This window comes from Haliotis rubra, unplaced genomic scaffold, assembly GCF_003918875.1.
Source record: "Haliotis rubra isolate DU_JTF1 unplaced genomic scaffold, ASM391887v1 Scf33, whole genome shotgun sequence".
In the NCBI taxonomy this organism is placed as follows: domain Eukaryota; kingdom Metazoa; phylum Mollusca; class Gastropoda; order Lepetellida; family Haliotidae; genus Haliotis; species Haliotis rubra.
The window spans coordinates 1142869-1156631 of NW_025767002.1; the positions used below are offsets into that span (position 1 = coordinate 1142869).

The 13763-nt window shown below is 40.7% G+C and overlaps 1 protein-coding gene across 1 annotated transcript; it reads left to right on the plus strand.

Moving 5' to 3' along the window:
• The first annotated feature begins 5343 nt into the window (after positions 1–5343).
• On the plus strand, positions 5344–10781 carry LOC124284095 (sperm-specific H1/protamine-like protein type 2). Its single transcript, XM_046720155.1, has 2 exons — positions 5344–6018; positions 10649–10781. Exons 1-2 carry the CDS (start codon positions 5413–5415, stop codon positions 10706–10708), a joined length of 666 nt encoding a protein of 221 aa, XP_046576111.1. The 5' UTR covers positions 5344–5412; the 3' UTR covers positions 10709–10781.
• Positions 10782–13763: the final 2982 nt, after the last annotated feature.

Here is a 13763-nt window from a genome sequence, read left to right on the forward strand (position 1 = left end):
CTCTACATAGGCACAGTGTTTGAAGTCCGTTTCTAATGTTCCCCTGACGTTTGTAATGCTGGGTGCTGAGTGCGGCGTAAAACTTAACCTCACTCACTCACTCTAATGCTGGGCCATTGCTAAAAGCTGCGTAAAATCATACACAGTGTCAAACACAGAGCCAAGGCACCATGCAGGGTAAAATTATATTATATACATATTTCATTCGATGAACTAACTAGGGTCTCTTCATTTAGCACCTTTGTATCAAGGTCAGCATTTCAGTGATGTGGAACGACCCCTTCCGTATGTTCATAATGTCTACCGTAGTCCTCTCTTGTCTCCGGGTTCGATTCCCCACATGGGTACAATGTGTGAAGCCCATTTCTGGTGTCCCCCGCCGTGATGTTACTGGAATATTGCTAAAAGCGGCGTAAAAACCATACTCACTCACTCACTCTCTCTTGTCTACATCTATCTTCATGCAACATCGTTTAAAGGACACGGCAAGGGAACTTTACAAAATTGTAACAAAACATCTCACCCTCGTATATTTAAAATTTCAAACTAAAGTTTAAAGCAGTCGTCCTACTCAGCCAGGCAGACACCTAAAGCGGGATCTGGTATTCCTGCCGAGTTATTCCAGATTGCTGAATCATACTGAGAAATCTGCAGGCTTACTCGGAACTGGCCAGACCCCTTGCAGATTATCTCTATGTATATAGTTTATAATAAATGATTCCTGAATTTCGTTTTAACAAGTTTCCTGTAACTATATTACAGCTTCCCATGTACATTTCAACATATATTTTTTTCTTAGCCTGTTTTTTTTCGGGTTAATAGCTCTAAGGAGATAATGTCATACCGCTAGCTGCTATAACCCACGTTAGTGAGTGAGTTTAGTTTTATGCCGCTTTTCGCAATATTCCAGCAATACAACGGCGGGGGACACCATAAATGGGTTTCACACACTGTACATCATGTGGGGGATTCGAACCCATGTGTTCGGCGTGACGAGCGAATGCATTAACCACTACGCTACCCAACCGCCCTGACCGACGCTAAACGACGAGCTAAAGAATCAACACCTCTCAGTTGATTTAATCATTTTTTTTTTTTCAATTAAAAATATCTTAAGTTAGCGATGTTATATTTAAAGAAATAACTGTGAAATAACGGACCCAAAGAAGGTTTTATTCTTTAAATTTTGGAATTAACATATTTAAACTTTTAGAAATAACATAATACGCAAACGCTGAGGAGTATCTTTCACATCTAAATTTTGAAAATCAATAAATTTGCTTTTTTCGGCACAAACATTTTAAAAGACGGTAGGGATCAAGTGGTTGCACATTCATTTCTTACCTCAGTCTCACTGAATCAATCTTTTTTCACACAAAATCACAACCTATTACTATTACTATAGGAACCATCGAATATCTTTCCTAGCGTTGAAAGGGGGTACTGAGTGATAGAGGAGTTAAAATGGTATTTCAGAGGCCCAGATAAGCTGCGTATTTGGGTAAAATACGCATAGCAAATTTCCAATTACGCATTGAAAAATAATTGTTGAGTACCAATTACGCATTTAAAATGTTAGATACGCAAAGCGTTTAAACGTATGCGTACGGAATATATTTATCGCTTGCGTAATGAAAAAGACATTGATTGCTATCAAGTTGTACTGTAAGTATAGGACTAGTGTTGTACTGTCAGTACAGGATGAGTGATTTTTTTATGAAATCATTTCCATTATATTTAAGTTGGTTCTGATTAGGTATGACATAAGGCAGAACATACTGTTAGTAAACTTACTCAATACTTAGGTGAGTAAAATCACTGAAATACCCACATATTTGAAAGCAGTGGGTAACGGAAAATGAAATACCCATTCAACATTTATAATACCCACTCCAAAAATAATACAGTGGGTACAGTACCCACATGGGCTAAATCTTATCTGGAGCTCTGAGTATTTTGAGGTCTGTTATATATACACGGTGGTGTATTTAATAAGCGTACAGTTGAGTCTTCAACGCAAAGTTTATAGTGTAGGTTTCGGCGACTTTCAGCCAAGAAACATTTTGACAGCCTTTGCAAGTTGTGGTCAAATCCAACGTTAATGGCAATCATTTTTTATCCGGCAATTTGATAAGTTTAACTGGGCAAAGTGAAGCGTTCTATATAGCATTTAATCGATGCACAAATAAGTCTCAAGCATCGGTACCTATGCACCGCGAAGCAACAACGCCCTCAGCACAAGACATAAATATTCTTTCAAAATCGGTATTGGGGTATTCCGAGTGGTACTTGAGTCGCCTGTCCACCCAGTTATGACCACTTGGACGGACTTATTTTCGTGCACAGTTATCTGACATATGTGACGTCAGGTTGGTGGGCGTTGTGAGGGCATATTGTTGATCATTGTCAAACAGAAACAGAACTCCGGACTGTATCGTTTCCGAACAATCACATTTTCGTATTTAGGAATAAAAGTTTAGAGTAATGTCTTTATATCGAAGTGGGCGATTGGGTATAGCCTAGTGGTGAAAGCGTTCGCTCGTCACGCCGAAGACCCGGGTTCGATTCCCAACATAGGTACAATGTGTGCAGCCCATTTCTGGCGTCCCCCGCCATGATATTGCTGGAATATTGCTAAAAGCGGCTTAAATCGAAACTCGCTCACCTTTTATCGAAGTACAGTTTTGCGTTAAGCGAATCAACCAAGGGGGTTCCGAACAAAAGAAGTACTGGAGGGAATCTGTTCATCACTGTCACAGAGAAAACATATATCCCAAACCATTATTAGTCATAGTGTATTAAAATTTAACGAACTGTTTAACTGTAAACAAATAAGTGTTTGATAAAAACTGTGTATAATCTGTAGTACCATCATGAGAACTGTACAATCTTCCATGTAACAGACCGCCTCCGTGGTGCAGTGGTTAGAGTGTCCGCCCGGAGAGCGGAAGGTCGCGGGTTCGATCCCCGACCGCGTCATACCAAAAGACGTTAAAATATGGTACTTGTTGGCCCCTGCCTGGCGTTCGGCATTAATGGGTACAACAAGAACTGGTCGGTTCGGAGACAGTATAATGTGTCTGAGTGGGGTATTCGTGCTACACTGCGGCATGGTATCTCAGTGAGTTAGCACTATAAAACCAGCTTCAGTCTGGGCTAGTACGAGCAGCCGCACATACACATACACACGCAGGCACGTCGTCATATGAGAGAAATATTCTCAAGCACAACGTTAAACCCAATTTCACCTCACTCCATGTAACACTTAACTGCATATTTGTACCTCTTATGCCGAGTATAATAAAAATTCTGTTCTGTTGATCCGGCCATTTCTCGTATCCCCTGCTGGAATATTGCTAAAAGCGGCGAAAAACTAAACTCACTCACTCTGTTGATCCGGACAGCACCGTTTCCGGACAATCAAGTTTTCGTATTTACGAATCAAGGTTTAGAGTCATTTCTTTGTTATCGAAGCATAGATTTGCGTTTTGAATCAAATCGGCCCAGGGTGTTCCGGGTAAGAGAGGTGATACTGTACAAGCGAGGGTGGGTGAGTGAGTTTAGTTTTACGCCGCTTTTAGCAATATTTTCGCAATATCACGGCGGGGCACCCCGGAAAAAGGCTTCACACATTGTGCCCATGTGGGGAATCGAGCCCGGGTCTTCGGCGTGACGAGCGACGCTTTAACCACTAGGCTACCCAACCACCTTTTACATGGAAGTTTGTACAATTTTCATGATGGTATTACAGAATATATATCATATACATGTAATATTATTTGCTTACAGTTAAACAATTAGTTAAATTTTAACACTTTTGTTTTTTCTAACATAATGGTTTGGGATGTATGTTTCCCGATGATGTTGAAGAGATGGCAGAGAAAAATGAAATGAAATTCATCGCCAACATCACACGTGACGCAGAGGTTACGCATTCTTTCTTCATGTGGAATTGTGTGCCACCGACCTACTTCCATCGCATGGACAGCGTGTCGGCTTTGGACAATCTATATATCTTCAGATCTCAGACGTTTACCTTTTGGTTGAACCAATGAGCAAACGTTTGCTGCTGACAAACCTATAAACAGAATCAGGGCGAATTTAGATTCAAACCTACGACCACAGGGGCGTGTCACGCGTAGACACAGCGTTAGAAAGACATATAGGTATATAGACCCTGCCCTAGAACTATATAAAAGGCTTTTATATAGTACTAGGGTAGGGTCTATATACCTATATGTCTTTCTAACGCTGTTTCTATGCGTGACACGCCCCTGAGCCTACGACCGGGGCCTTCTGGCGTGCCCAAGGAAGACGACTCTGCACAGCGAACCACGATGCTTCTGACGACCTTGGTTGCCGTTGTACAAAGCAGCCTGAGCGCTACGACAGTCGAAAAATTTCTGTTTAGGTATGGGTGAGTGAGTTTAGTTTTACGCCGCACTTAGCAATATTCCAGCTATATGACTGCGGTCTGTAAATAATGGAGTCTGGACCAGACAATCTAGTGATCAACAGCATGAGCATCGATCTGTGCAATTGGGAACCGATGACATGTGTTAACCAAGTCAGCGAGCCTGACCACCCGATCCCGTTAGTTGCCTCTTGCGACAAGCATGGGTTACTGAAGATCAATATTCTAACCCGGACCTTCACGGGTCATTTAGGTATTGGAATTACGATCAACTTCGCGCTGTACAACGGCACCCGGATCACATGTGCTCCTTCAAATAAATAGCAGCGTTAGGACTGTGTCAAACAATAGGGACTCTTTCTTCCAATAGTCCAATAATCCATTGGGATCCACGAGAAGATAATAGGCTCCCAGTTTCCAATGTTTGTCTGAAGAAGATAGAGTGATCAAGGGTTTTGCCGAAAGAGCCGACTCAGCTATACACCATGCGGGCTTATAGGGCTCAACGGGCAGAATGGGATGGAACGTTGAACATGACTCAATTGTGCGTGATAAGGAAGGAACTATGCATAGTGCGGCTTAAAACAATATTTACTCACTGAATATTTATACATGCTTTCTGGGAACATTTAAAAAAAGAACTAACGATGTATTTCATAAACTGTTAAATACAATATCTTAATACATTTCAGCTAGCAAAATATACATTTCGTCAGAAATTAATACCTAAAGTTTAGTTTTAAAACTTCAGTATAAACTTAGGGCAGATTTTACGAACGTTTTAAACAATCTGTGTTGTCAGAGCAAGTTTCTACATCTGTAACGTTCACACACAGAAAACCCAACCCCACACGTTTGCAGTGAACTTGTCCGTGCACGAAATTCACGTGCATGTTGTTTCCTCCGAGGTCCGCGCCATCTGGTTTAAAATCTCATCGCCATTTGCAGTGTGTTTTCCACGGTAGCTGGTGTTGGAACGTGTTCTTGCAACTAAAGACATGGCTGACACGGCAGGACCGTCAAAGAATGGCGTTAGGAAAGCGCCCGCCACACACCCGTCGTGGTATGAGATGGTCATTGAAGCAGTTAGCAGCAACAAGGACTCAAAAGGTGCTTCCGTTCAGGCGATTAAGACTTACATCGTTGCAACGTATCCAACCGTTGACCAGAATTCGATGCGACACCACATTAAACGTGCGCTGGAGAAGGGAATCAGACTTAAAATATTAAAGCGACCGAAGGCTTCTGAAGATGCCACAGGGTTGACAGGCAGGTTTAAATTAGACAAGGTCACAGTTGCGGCGGAAGCCAAAGCGAAAGCTAAGAAACTGAAGAAAGCGGAGGAAAAGAAGGAAAACTCTGTGAAAAGGAAGAAAACATCGCCAGTGAAGCGCAAAACAAAAACTGAAAAGTCAGAGAAAACTGAGAAATCAAAGAAAGCTGGTGCAAAAGCGAAGACAAGTGCCAAGTCGCCGAAGAAGGTCAAGAAAAGTGTAGAAACGACACCGAAGATCTCCAGGACGAAAAAGGCTGAAATGAAGACTCCGAAGAAACTGAAATCGGCCACCGCTAAGTCCAAGGTAACAGCTTCTGAGAAAACAAAGGTGAGTTGTGACCTGCGTGATGCTTTTACAATATACTTCTATATCTCACTACGTTATGAATGGTCAGCTCCTCAAATCTTTTAGAATATCGTGAAGTACCATTATTTTATAATTCATGATTACATGGTCCAAACGACAGGTTGGGGAAACCTACCAATCTGCCTGTAAAAGGCCGAACGAGAGATTATAGGCCGTTCTGCCTATTTTGCTATAGGCCGATGGGGCTATATTTGACTATTATTATTATTTCACAAACTATCAATTTCCGCACGAAATGGTTTTATATGATCATAGAAATGAATAGTTATTGAACCTCCTCAGCTTGAAAACAATTTTTTTGGGGACAAAATGGAAATTTATATCATGTTCAGGAAAAGATGTATAATTTAAGAACAAAATTTTGCACAGATTTTCATTTTGAAAACTAAAACTGAATATCTGTCATTAATTTTCAGTGAAAATTGTCAAAAATGTTATGGACTTATATTTAATTAGCAATTTCCAAACTCCTATGTTATGTGATGAAAATGCTCAAAAAGGGTTTGAATGAAAACCTTAGGACATCAAAACTTGAATGATGTTAATATCCTCATGCGGAAATGCACCACTTCAAATTTATTTGATAAATATCATAATTATAGGCCTATCGGCCTATAGCAAAATAGGCAGAACCGCCTATTATATCCTATTTGGACTATTATAGGCCGATCGGTAGGTTTCCCCAACCTGAACGAGGTAAGAAAGAATTTAAAAAACGATGACCAATTAGATATTTTGTTTTACTAAAACAAAAAATTGTTTATCGCTTGCAACATAATAAGTTTTTACTGTTCTCCCCTCATTATGATAGTAATCCTTCATTTGTACGGTTTTCTAATCACTACTACCACCAACACCACGCTGTATATATTTATTATGAAATGTATCTCTGCCAGCGACCTTTGTACTGAACAAGCATCGAGGTCAGGCTCTCTAACATTCCTTGCTGGGATTGATGCTCATGTCATCATTGGATTGTCAGACACGACTACCATTGGGAAAGAGGTCCTTCCGTTCCCCCAACTCTAAACCTAACTTAAATTTTGGACTTTTAGTCATTTTTGAGTTCTCTAGTAATTGTTGTGTTAAGTTTTGTAAATAATTTTAGTATATTTATAAATATTATTTGGGATGGGGGAACGGGAGGAACTTTTACCACCATGGTATTGCTAGAACCTGCTGAGTGTTTAAACAGCAAATAGTAATTCGAAATAAGACTGGTCTGGGTTTCTGGGTCCCGATCCACAAAACGTTAGGGGCGGTGGGGTAGCCTAGTGGTTAAAGCGTTCGCTCGTCACGTCGAAGACCCGGGTTCGAGTCCCCACATGGGTACAATGTGTGAAGCCAAATTCTGGTGTCCCCCGCCGTGATATTGCTGGAATATTGCTAAAAGCAGCGTAAAACTGAACCCACTCACGTAAGCCAATGATAAACTATAGAGTAACGACATGTCGTAACGTTACGAACGCTTTGTGGATCGGAACCCTGAACACTACTTATGTAATCTTGAAATAGACACATTGTAGGTGTCCTGAAAATGTCAATGTAGTAACCAAGGCCCCGATTTTCGAAGCTCTCTTAGCGCTAAGATAGCGATAGCCATGACAGTCGTAAGTTAATGTTAATGTATGGCACCATACATTAACATTAACTTACGACTGTCTTGGTGCTAAGAGAGCTTCGAAAATCTAGGCCCAGGCTGTGTGACCCGTGAAGGTCCGGGTTAGAATCTTGGCCTTAGTAACCCCTGCCTGTCGTAAGAGGCGGCTAACGGGATCGGGTGGTCAGGCTCGCTGGCTTGGTTGACATGTCATCGGTTCCCAATTGCGTAAATTGATGCTCATGATGTTGTTCACTGGATTGTTTGGTCCAGACTCGATTATTTACAGATCGCCGCCATATAGCTGGAATATTGCTGAATGCGACGTAAATCTAACTCACTCACTCACTCCCCAGGCTGTGTAAACTGCTTATACACATACCTTAGTACTTCCGACCGTAACCCCCATATTTTTTAAAATCGTTCAATGCCTAAGAATATAGCCTATGGTTTTTTTCATCAAAAGCCTAAACCTAGCCCCTTAAACCTAACCCTAAACCCTCGATATAATCCTAATAAACAGAATACATTTCAAGCGGGGGTTAAGGGCGGAACTCTTACCCTTGTAGGTTATGATGTAATGCATTTAAATATATAGATTTTGCTTGTCTACAGACATGAACGACGTGCATTCCTAACCCTTCCTGAAACTTGCCTGGGTCAGGGAACCCCACCCCACATAGCAGGCATATTTATACTTGCCAATGGTTGATTTCTTTTTAAAATCCCAAGGAGTGTTAAAAATGTAACGGTTAATTTCAATGTAATATATGAAGCCGGTATTTCTCAACGGCCCCCAACCCGGAAACGTCCTCTTATTTGATTTCTAGTGCTTACATTTGCAACAGTACATTATACCGGGCATGGCGAATTCCCGACAAGTTGCTCAAGAGGACTTGATCCACGTTTTTTTGTTTTGTTTCTTGCTTTTGAAGACACAGGATCTATAATGTATGTCTCATGGAAGTTTAAACAAACACGTGTGTAAATGATCGTCAATTATTTGCTATCAAATACCCTTCCATATACAAGTACAAAATAAAATGCCATCTTTGAAAATTCGCACCCACTTCAGTCGATCGTGTCGTAAATTTCAATTGTAGAACTGGCTTAGTACATGTAACGGATAGTTCTTTTCGCCTTTTCGTTATCCTATTATCGCCTGTTATTGGTAACTTGATTTTATAACCTACATACTTTGAGTTTCTGGCGTATCTGGACAAAAGACGCTTTAGAAGAGTGTTGATAAATCTGATGGGCTGGACGAGTTTAATATTGTCAAGCGACTGATTCCTTTGTTGTACTAGCGTATTTCCCAGGTCGGCACTGATCACCATCGCGACGCCTGTGGTGTAAAATAACCTGTTTTGTACCTGGATGTGAAACTCTGAACTTTACATATTGCAAACTGGTATTATAAACGAAAAGTTCCTGGGGATAAAGATTCTTGTCCTCGAATTAGTTTACAAATCCTTGATACCTAAACCCAGTTTAAAATCACTGGCATGGGGGAAAATAGTATACATTAAATAGTGAGGTGAGGTGAAATTGGGTTGAACGTCGTGCTTGAGAATATTTCGCTCATGACGACGTGCATGCGTGTGTATGTGTATGTGCGGCTGCTTGTACTAGCCCAGACTGAAGCTGGTTTTATAGTGCTAACCCACTGAGATACCATGCCGCAGTGTAGCATGAATACCCCACTCAGACACATTATACTGACTCCGAGCCAACCAGTCCTTGTTGTACCCATTAATGCCGAGCGCCAGGCAGGGACCAACAAGTACCATATTTTAATGTCTTTTGGTATGACGCGGTCGAAGATCGAACCCGCGACCTTCCGCTCCGGGCGGATGCTCTAACCACTACACCACGGAGGCGGTCAAAACAGTAGTATAGATATTATAGTACTGTATCGTTATGTGAACAGAATTTAACACCGTGCTGTGGCATATTTTCATTTGAAGTAGCGCCACGGGTGGTTTATATCTCGTTGCATGTCGCCGTATTTCCACCACTGTTTCAGGAACCTATAATCAGGGTTCGAATTCAAGGTTCGCCCCGCTTGTTTCTAGTTTTGTCAGCAAGCCAAGCACAGACCTGCACATTTAAGATACGATGACACATCAAAGTCGGCGAGTCTGACCACCAGATCCCGTTAGGGACCGTTCATAATATATATATATGGCTTAGGGGGTGGGATGGGGAAGGGGGTGATGATGGTTTTTATGGAGAAGCATGTACAATGTGAATGAACCTCCCAAGATATATTTACCTGTCCCCCCCCCCCGCATGTCATGCAAATCAGACACCCCCCACCCATAATTTTTAAGCATAATGTTTTGTATATTTCCATGTACAAAATAGCTGAACCCCCACCCACCCCCGAAAGTTTGTACAAAATTGATTACATCCATTACCTTCCAATAACAAAATTCTCTCTCTCTCTCTCTCTCTGTCTGTCTGTCTGTCTGTCTGTCTGTCTGTCTGTCTGTCTGTCTGTCTGTCTGAGAAATAAAATCATCACACACCCCTAGCCATAAATTATGGACGGCCCCTTAGTCGCGGCGTTGGGGTAGCCTAATGGTTAAGGCATCGTCTGGCCGAATGCCCGGGTTCGATTTCATCACATCGCACAATGAGTAAAGCCCATATGTCATGATTTCTGGTGTCCCCCGACGTGTTAATGCTGGAATATTGTTAAAAGCGGCGTAAAACCCACTCGTCCTTTTGGTGCATCCTGCCACAAGCATAAATTGCTGCACTCTGTTCCCACAGAGGTTTTTCCTGTCATATCTTTCTACGTAGGAAGATATGGCAAGAGTAACCTCTGTGGGAAGAGAATGAGGTTGCTGAAGATCATGCTAATCCAAATCTTCACGGGCACAACTGTGTTCATGAAGCCCATTTCTCGTGCCCCCACCGTGTTATTGCTGTGGATGTTGCTAAAAGCGGCGTAAAACCAAACTCACGAGTTTGTTCTTGTTTCAGGCAAAACCCGCCAGTAAGAAAGGCACACCCAAGAAGAGCAAGGCCAAGACAAAATCCTAGAGCCAGACAGTTTTATATGTGAACTTTTTAAATTGCAGGATGTAATTGTTTTAAAATAAAAGTTTTAAAATCAGTTTACAATTTGTTTTACAATCCAGTTATATCAGTCTGCGAATGTCACACTCGTCAGCAACATATATACCACCCAAATGTTAAACAACACCCAATTCTTTCATACAACTATAGTCTGTTTGCAGTGAAAACGTACAGATGAATTCCACTTTAAACAAAAAACGTAAATCGAATAAAGTGAAAATAAGACTACGAATCCTCATAATTTTACCTTACCAATTGAACAGTTAAATCTCAGAATCTTATTCAACTTAGGATAAAAAGTGTTTAACAAACGATCATGGTTTCAAACCGCTATTATTGGTTTGTATTACAAGGGGGTATGCACATTAGATGAAACACCTAGAACAGGTATGGTTGGTCTAAGTTAACGCTCATCACGTACCGCACGTGCATTTGTTTCACTGTTCCAACTACTACGCTTACCCCCTTGTAATACAAACCAATAACAGCGATTTGAATCTATGATCGTTTGTTAAAGAACTTTTATCCTAAGTTGAATATAATTCTGAGATTTAAATTGTCATGAAATAACATGCCAACTATATAGTCTGTTTGCAGTGAAAACGTATCGATGAAGTTCACCTTAAGCAAAAAAGTGAATCAAATAACGTCAAATTAAGAATGCGAATCCTTATAAGTTTACCTTGCCAATTAAACATTTAAATCTCAGGATTATATTCAACTTAGGTTAAAAGTTGTTTTACAAACGATCATAGATTGGAATCGCTATTATTGGGTTGGTGGAGAAATATATCTTCGATGTAACCACACACACACACACAACCACACAACCAACCACACAACATACAGTGAATGCTTTAAGTGAGTCTAAACTTTTGATGCGTAATACATATTGTGGACGATATTCACTCACTTTCCAATGACAACGTTCCTTTCGATTGAATTGTCAAGGTCCGGGTTAGAATATGTCTTCAGTCACCCATGCTTGTATAAGCGACGACTAACGGATCAGGTGGTCAGGTTCACTGATTGGTTGACACGTCTTCATATCCTAATTGCGTAGATCGATGTTCATGATGTTATATAGCTGGTATGTTGCTGAGTGCGGCGTAGAACTATTATAACTCACTCAGTGAATTATGTCAACCTGACCTGTTCAGCTGCAGGAATTATGTCAAATGTTGCCTACCATAGCCCCAATCTTCAGCTCTGAAAGATTTTACAAGTCCCCCAGCCCATGGACTTCGGTTGAAAATCTTTCGGTTGAAAATCTTTCCAAACCTTTCCAAATGTTTAAAACAGCTGTATATACTAAAGTGAACAGTAACGTTTGTCACAGTGACAGAGGGGAAGTGACTAACCTCTTAACATTAAAGTACTGTCGGAAATAGAAGAAAACTGGGTTTTTTTTTCATATTTATCTCTACAATTTATGTAGTGGATATGTGAAAGTGAAATATCTGATAAACTAAGTTCGGCCTAACTGCAGTCTCGGTGGTAGGGAGATAGGAAACGTAATAAAAGGACTTTAGTGAGGAGAGATTAGTGCAGAAATGAGCAATGAGGTTTTTTTAGTAAGTCCAAAGCGACTTATTTGGAACAGACCATGGCTCTATGCAAATTAGTGTGCAATGATATTGTATTACAAAGGACACTTTTTAAATGCCCATCTTGAAATTAGACTTAGCTTCATTATAAACGATAGCTGACGTACAAAATAATAACTTTCATGCTGAAACTATTAAGGATGTAGCTACCATGGAGTCTCACTGTCACTGTAAAAAGGAACAGATAGGAGGTGTCATCTCAAAAGTAAAACCTGGGCGGGTGTCGCATACGATGGTTGGGGTCGGGCTGGCGGATAGAGATATCAGCTAAGATAAGATAATCCTTTAGGAGGCTTATACTGGGGAGGTACACGGCATGTTATAACAATTTACAAATAATATCTGGTCCTGTCGATCTTCGGGTCTTCATGCCACCCATATATTTTGAGATATTTCATACGATGCTTTTCTATGGTTATGAAGTATCATACTCTTTTACATACATTTCTCAACATAAGCTTTATAAAAGAAAGACACGTAAGATGTTACTCAATAGCTGAGACATATTAAATGCACATGAAAAAGTACAAAATATCTTTGATGACCCCTTGTGCCTGTAGGCAGCACATGTATTTCATGCCAGGTGAGTCGACGGTCCGCCATATGGCTGGAATATTAATGAGTCGGCGTAAAACTAACATCACTCACTGTTCCCCATAGACACAATACGTGAAGACTTATCGGAGTCACAGATACTGTTTGAACACTGTTTAAATGTCACATTCTACGCCATATGGATACACTACATGGCTAATTCGTGAAGTGTGATACCACTCATGTCTAATATATAAATGTAGATCTTCTTGCTATGTTTCCCCCTGGTCATTATTGTCCCATGATACCAGATCGAGTGGTCAGACGCTGTGCCTTGCTTGTGTGTTATTACTCATAGCATCTGACTCAACATCAGCCGTCATATATCTAGAATATTGCTGAGAGCGGCGTAAACCTCAAATCACTCACTCACTCACTCACTCACTCACTCACTCATAGCATCTAACTCAACATCAGCCGTCATATATCTAGAATATTGCTGAGAGCAACGAAGTCACAACCATATCTACCAAACACAGTTGTAAACAAATAACAAAGACATTGCTTTTGAACTTTAACAAATTTTGTATTGATTATAAAACTAAATACTAAATGACATTAACATTTGTTTCTTCTAAACAGTTTGGTAAATCGACGAAGGAAAGATCGTGACTTTTTTACATTTTGTTTCTGATTACAATTTTCGATCAAACTAGTTGTGCTGGATGACATGTGTTTCCCAGAAGACAGATCATTTTGAGAGAGTTCCTGATGTCTTGTTGACTTATTGTCTTGTTTATGAGACACAATGTGGTCAAAGCACGAGGTCTGTGTAGCCCCTGACCTCTGAACAAGTCCAACACCCTCTCCATCTCCTG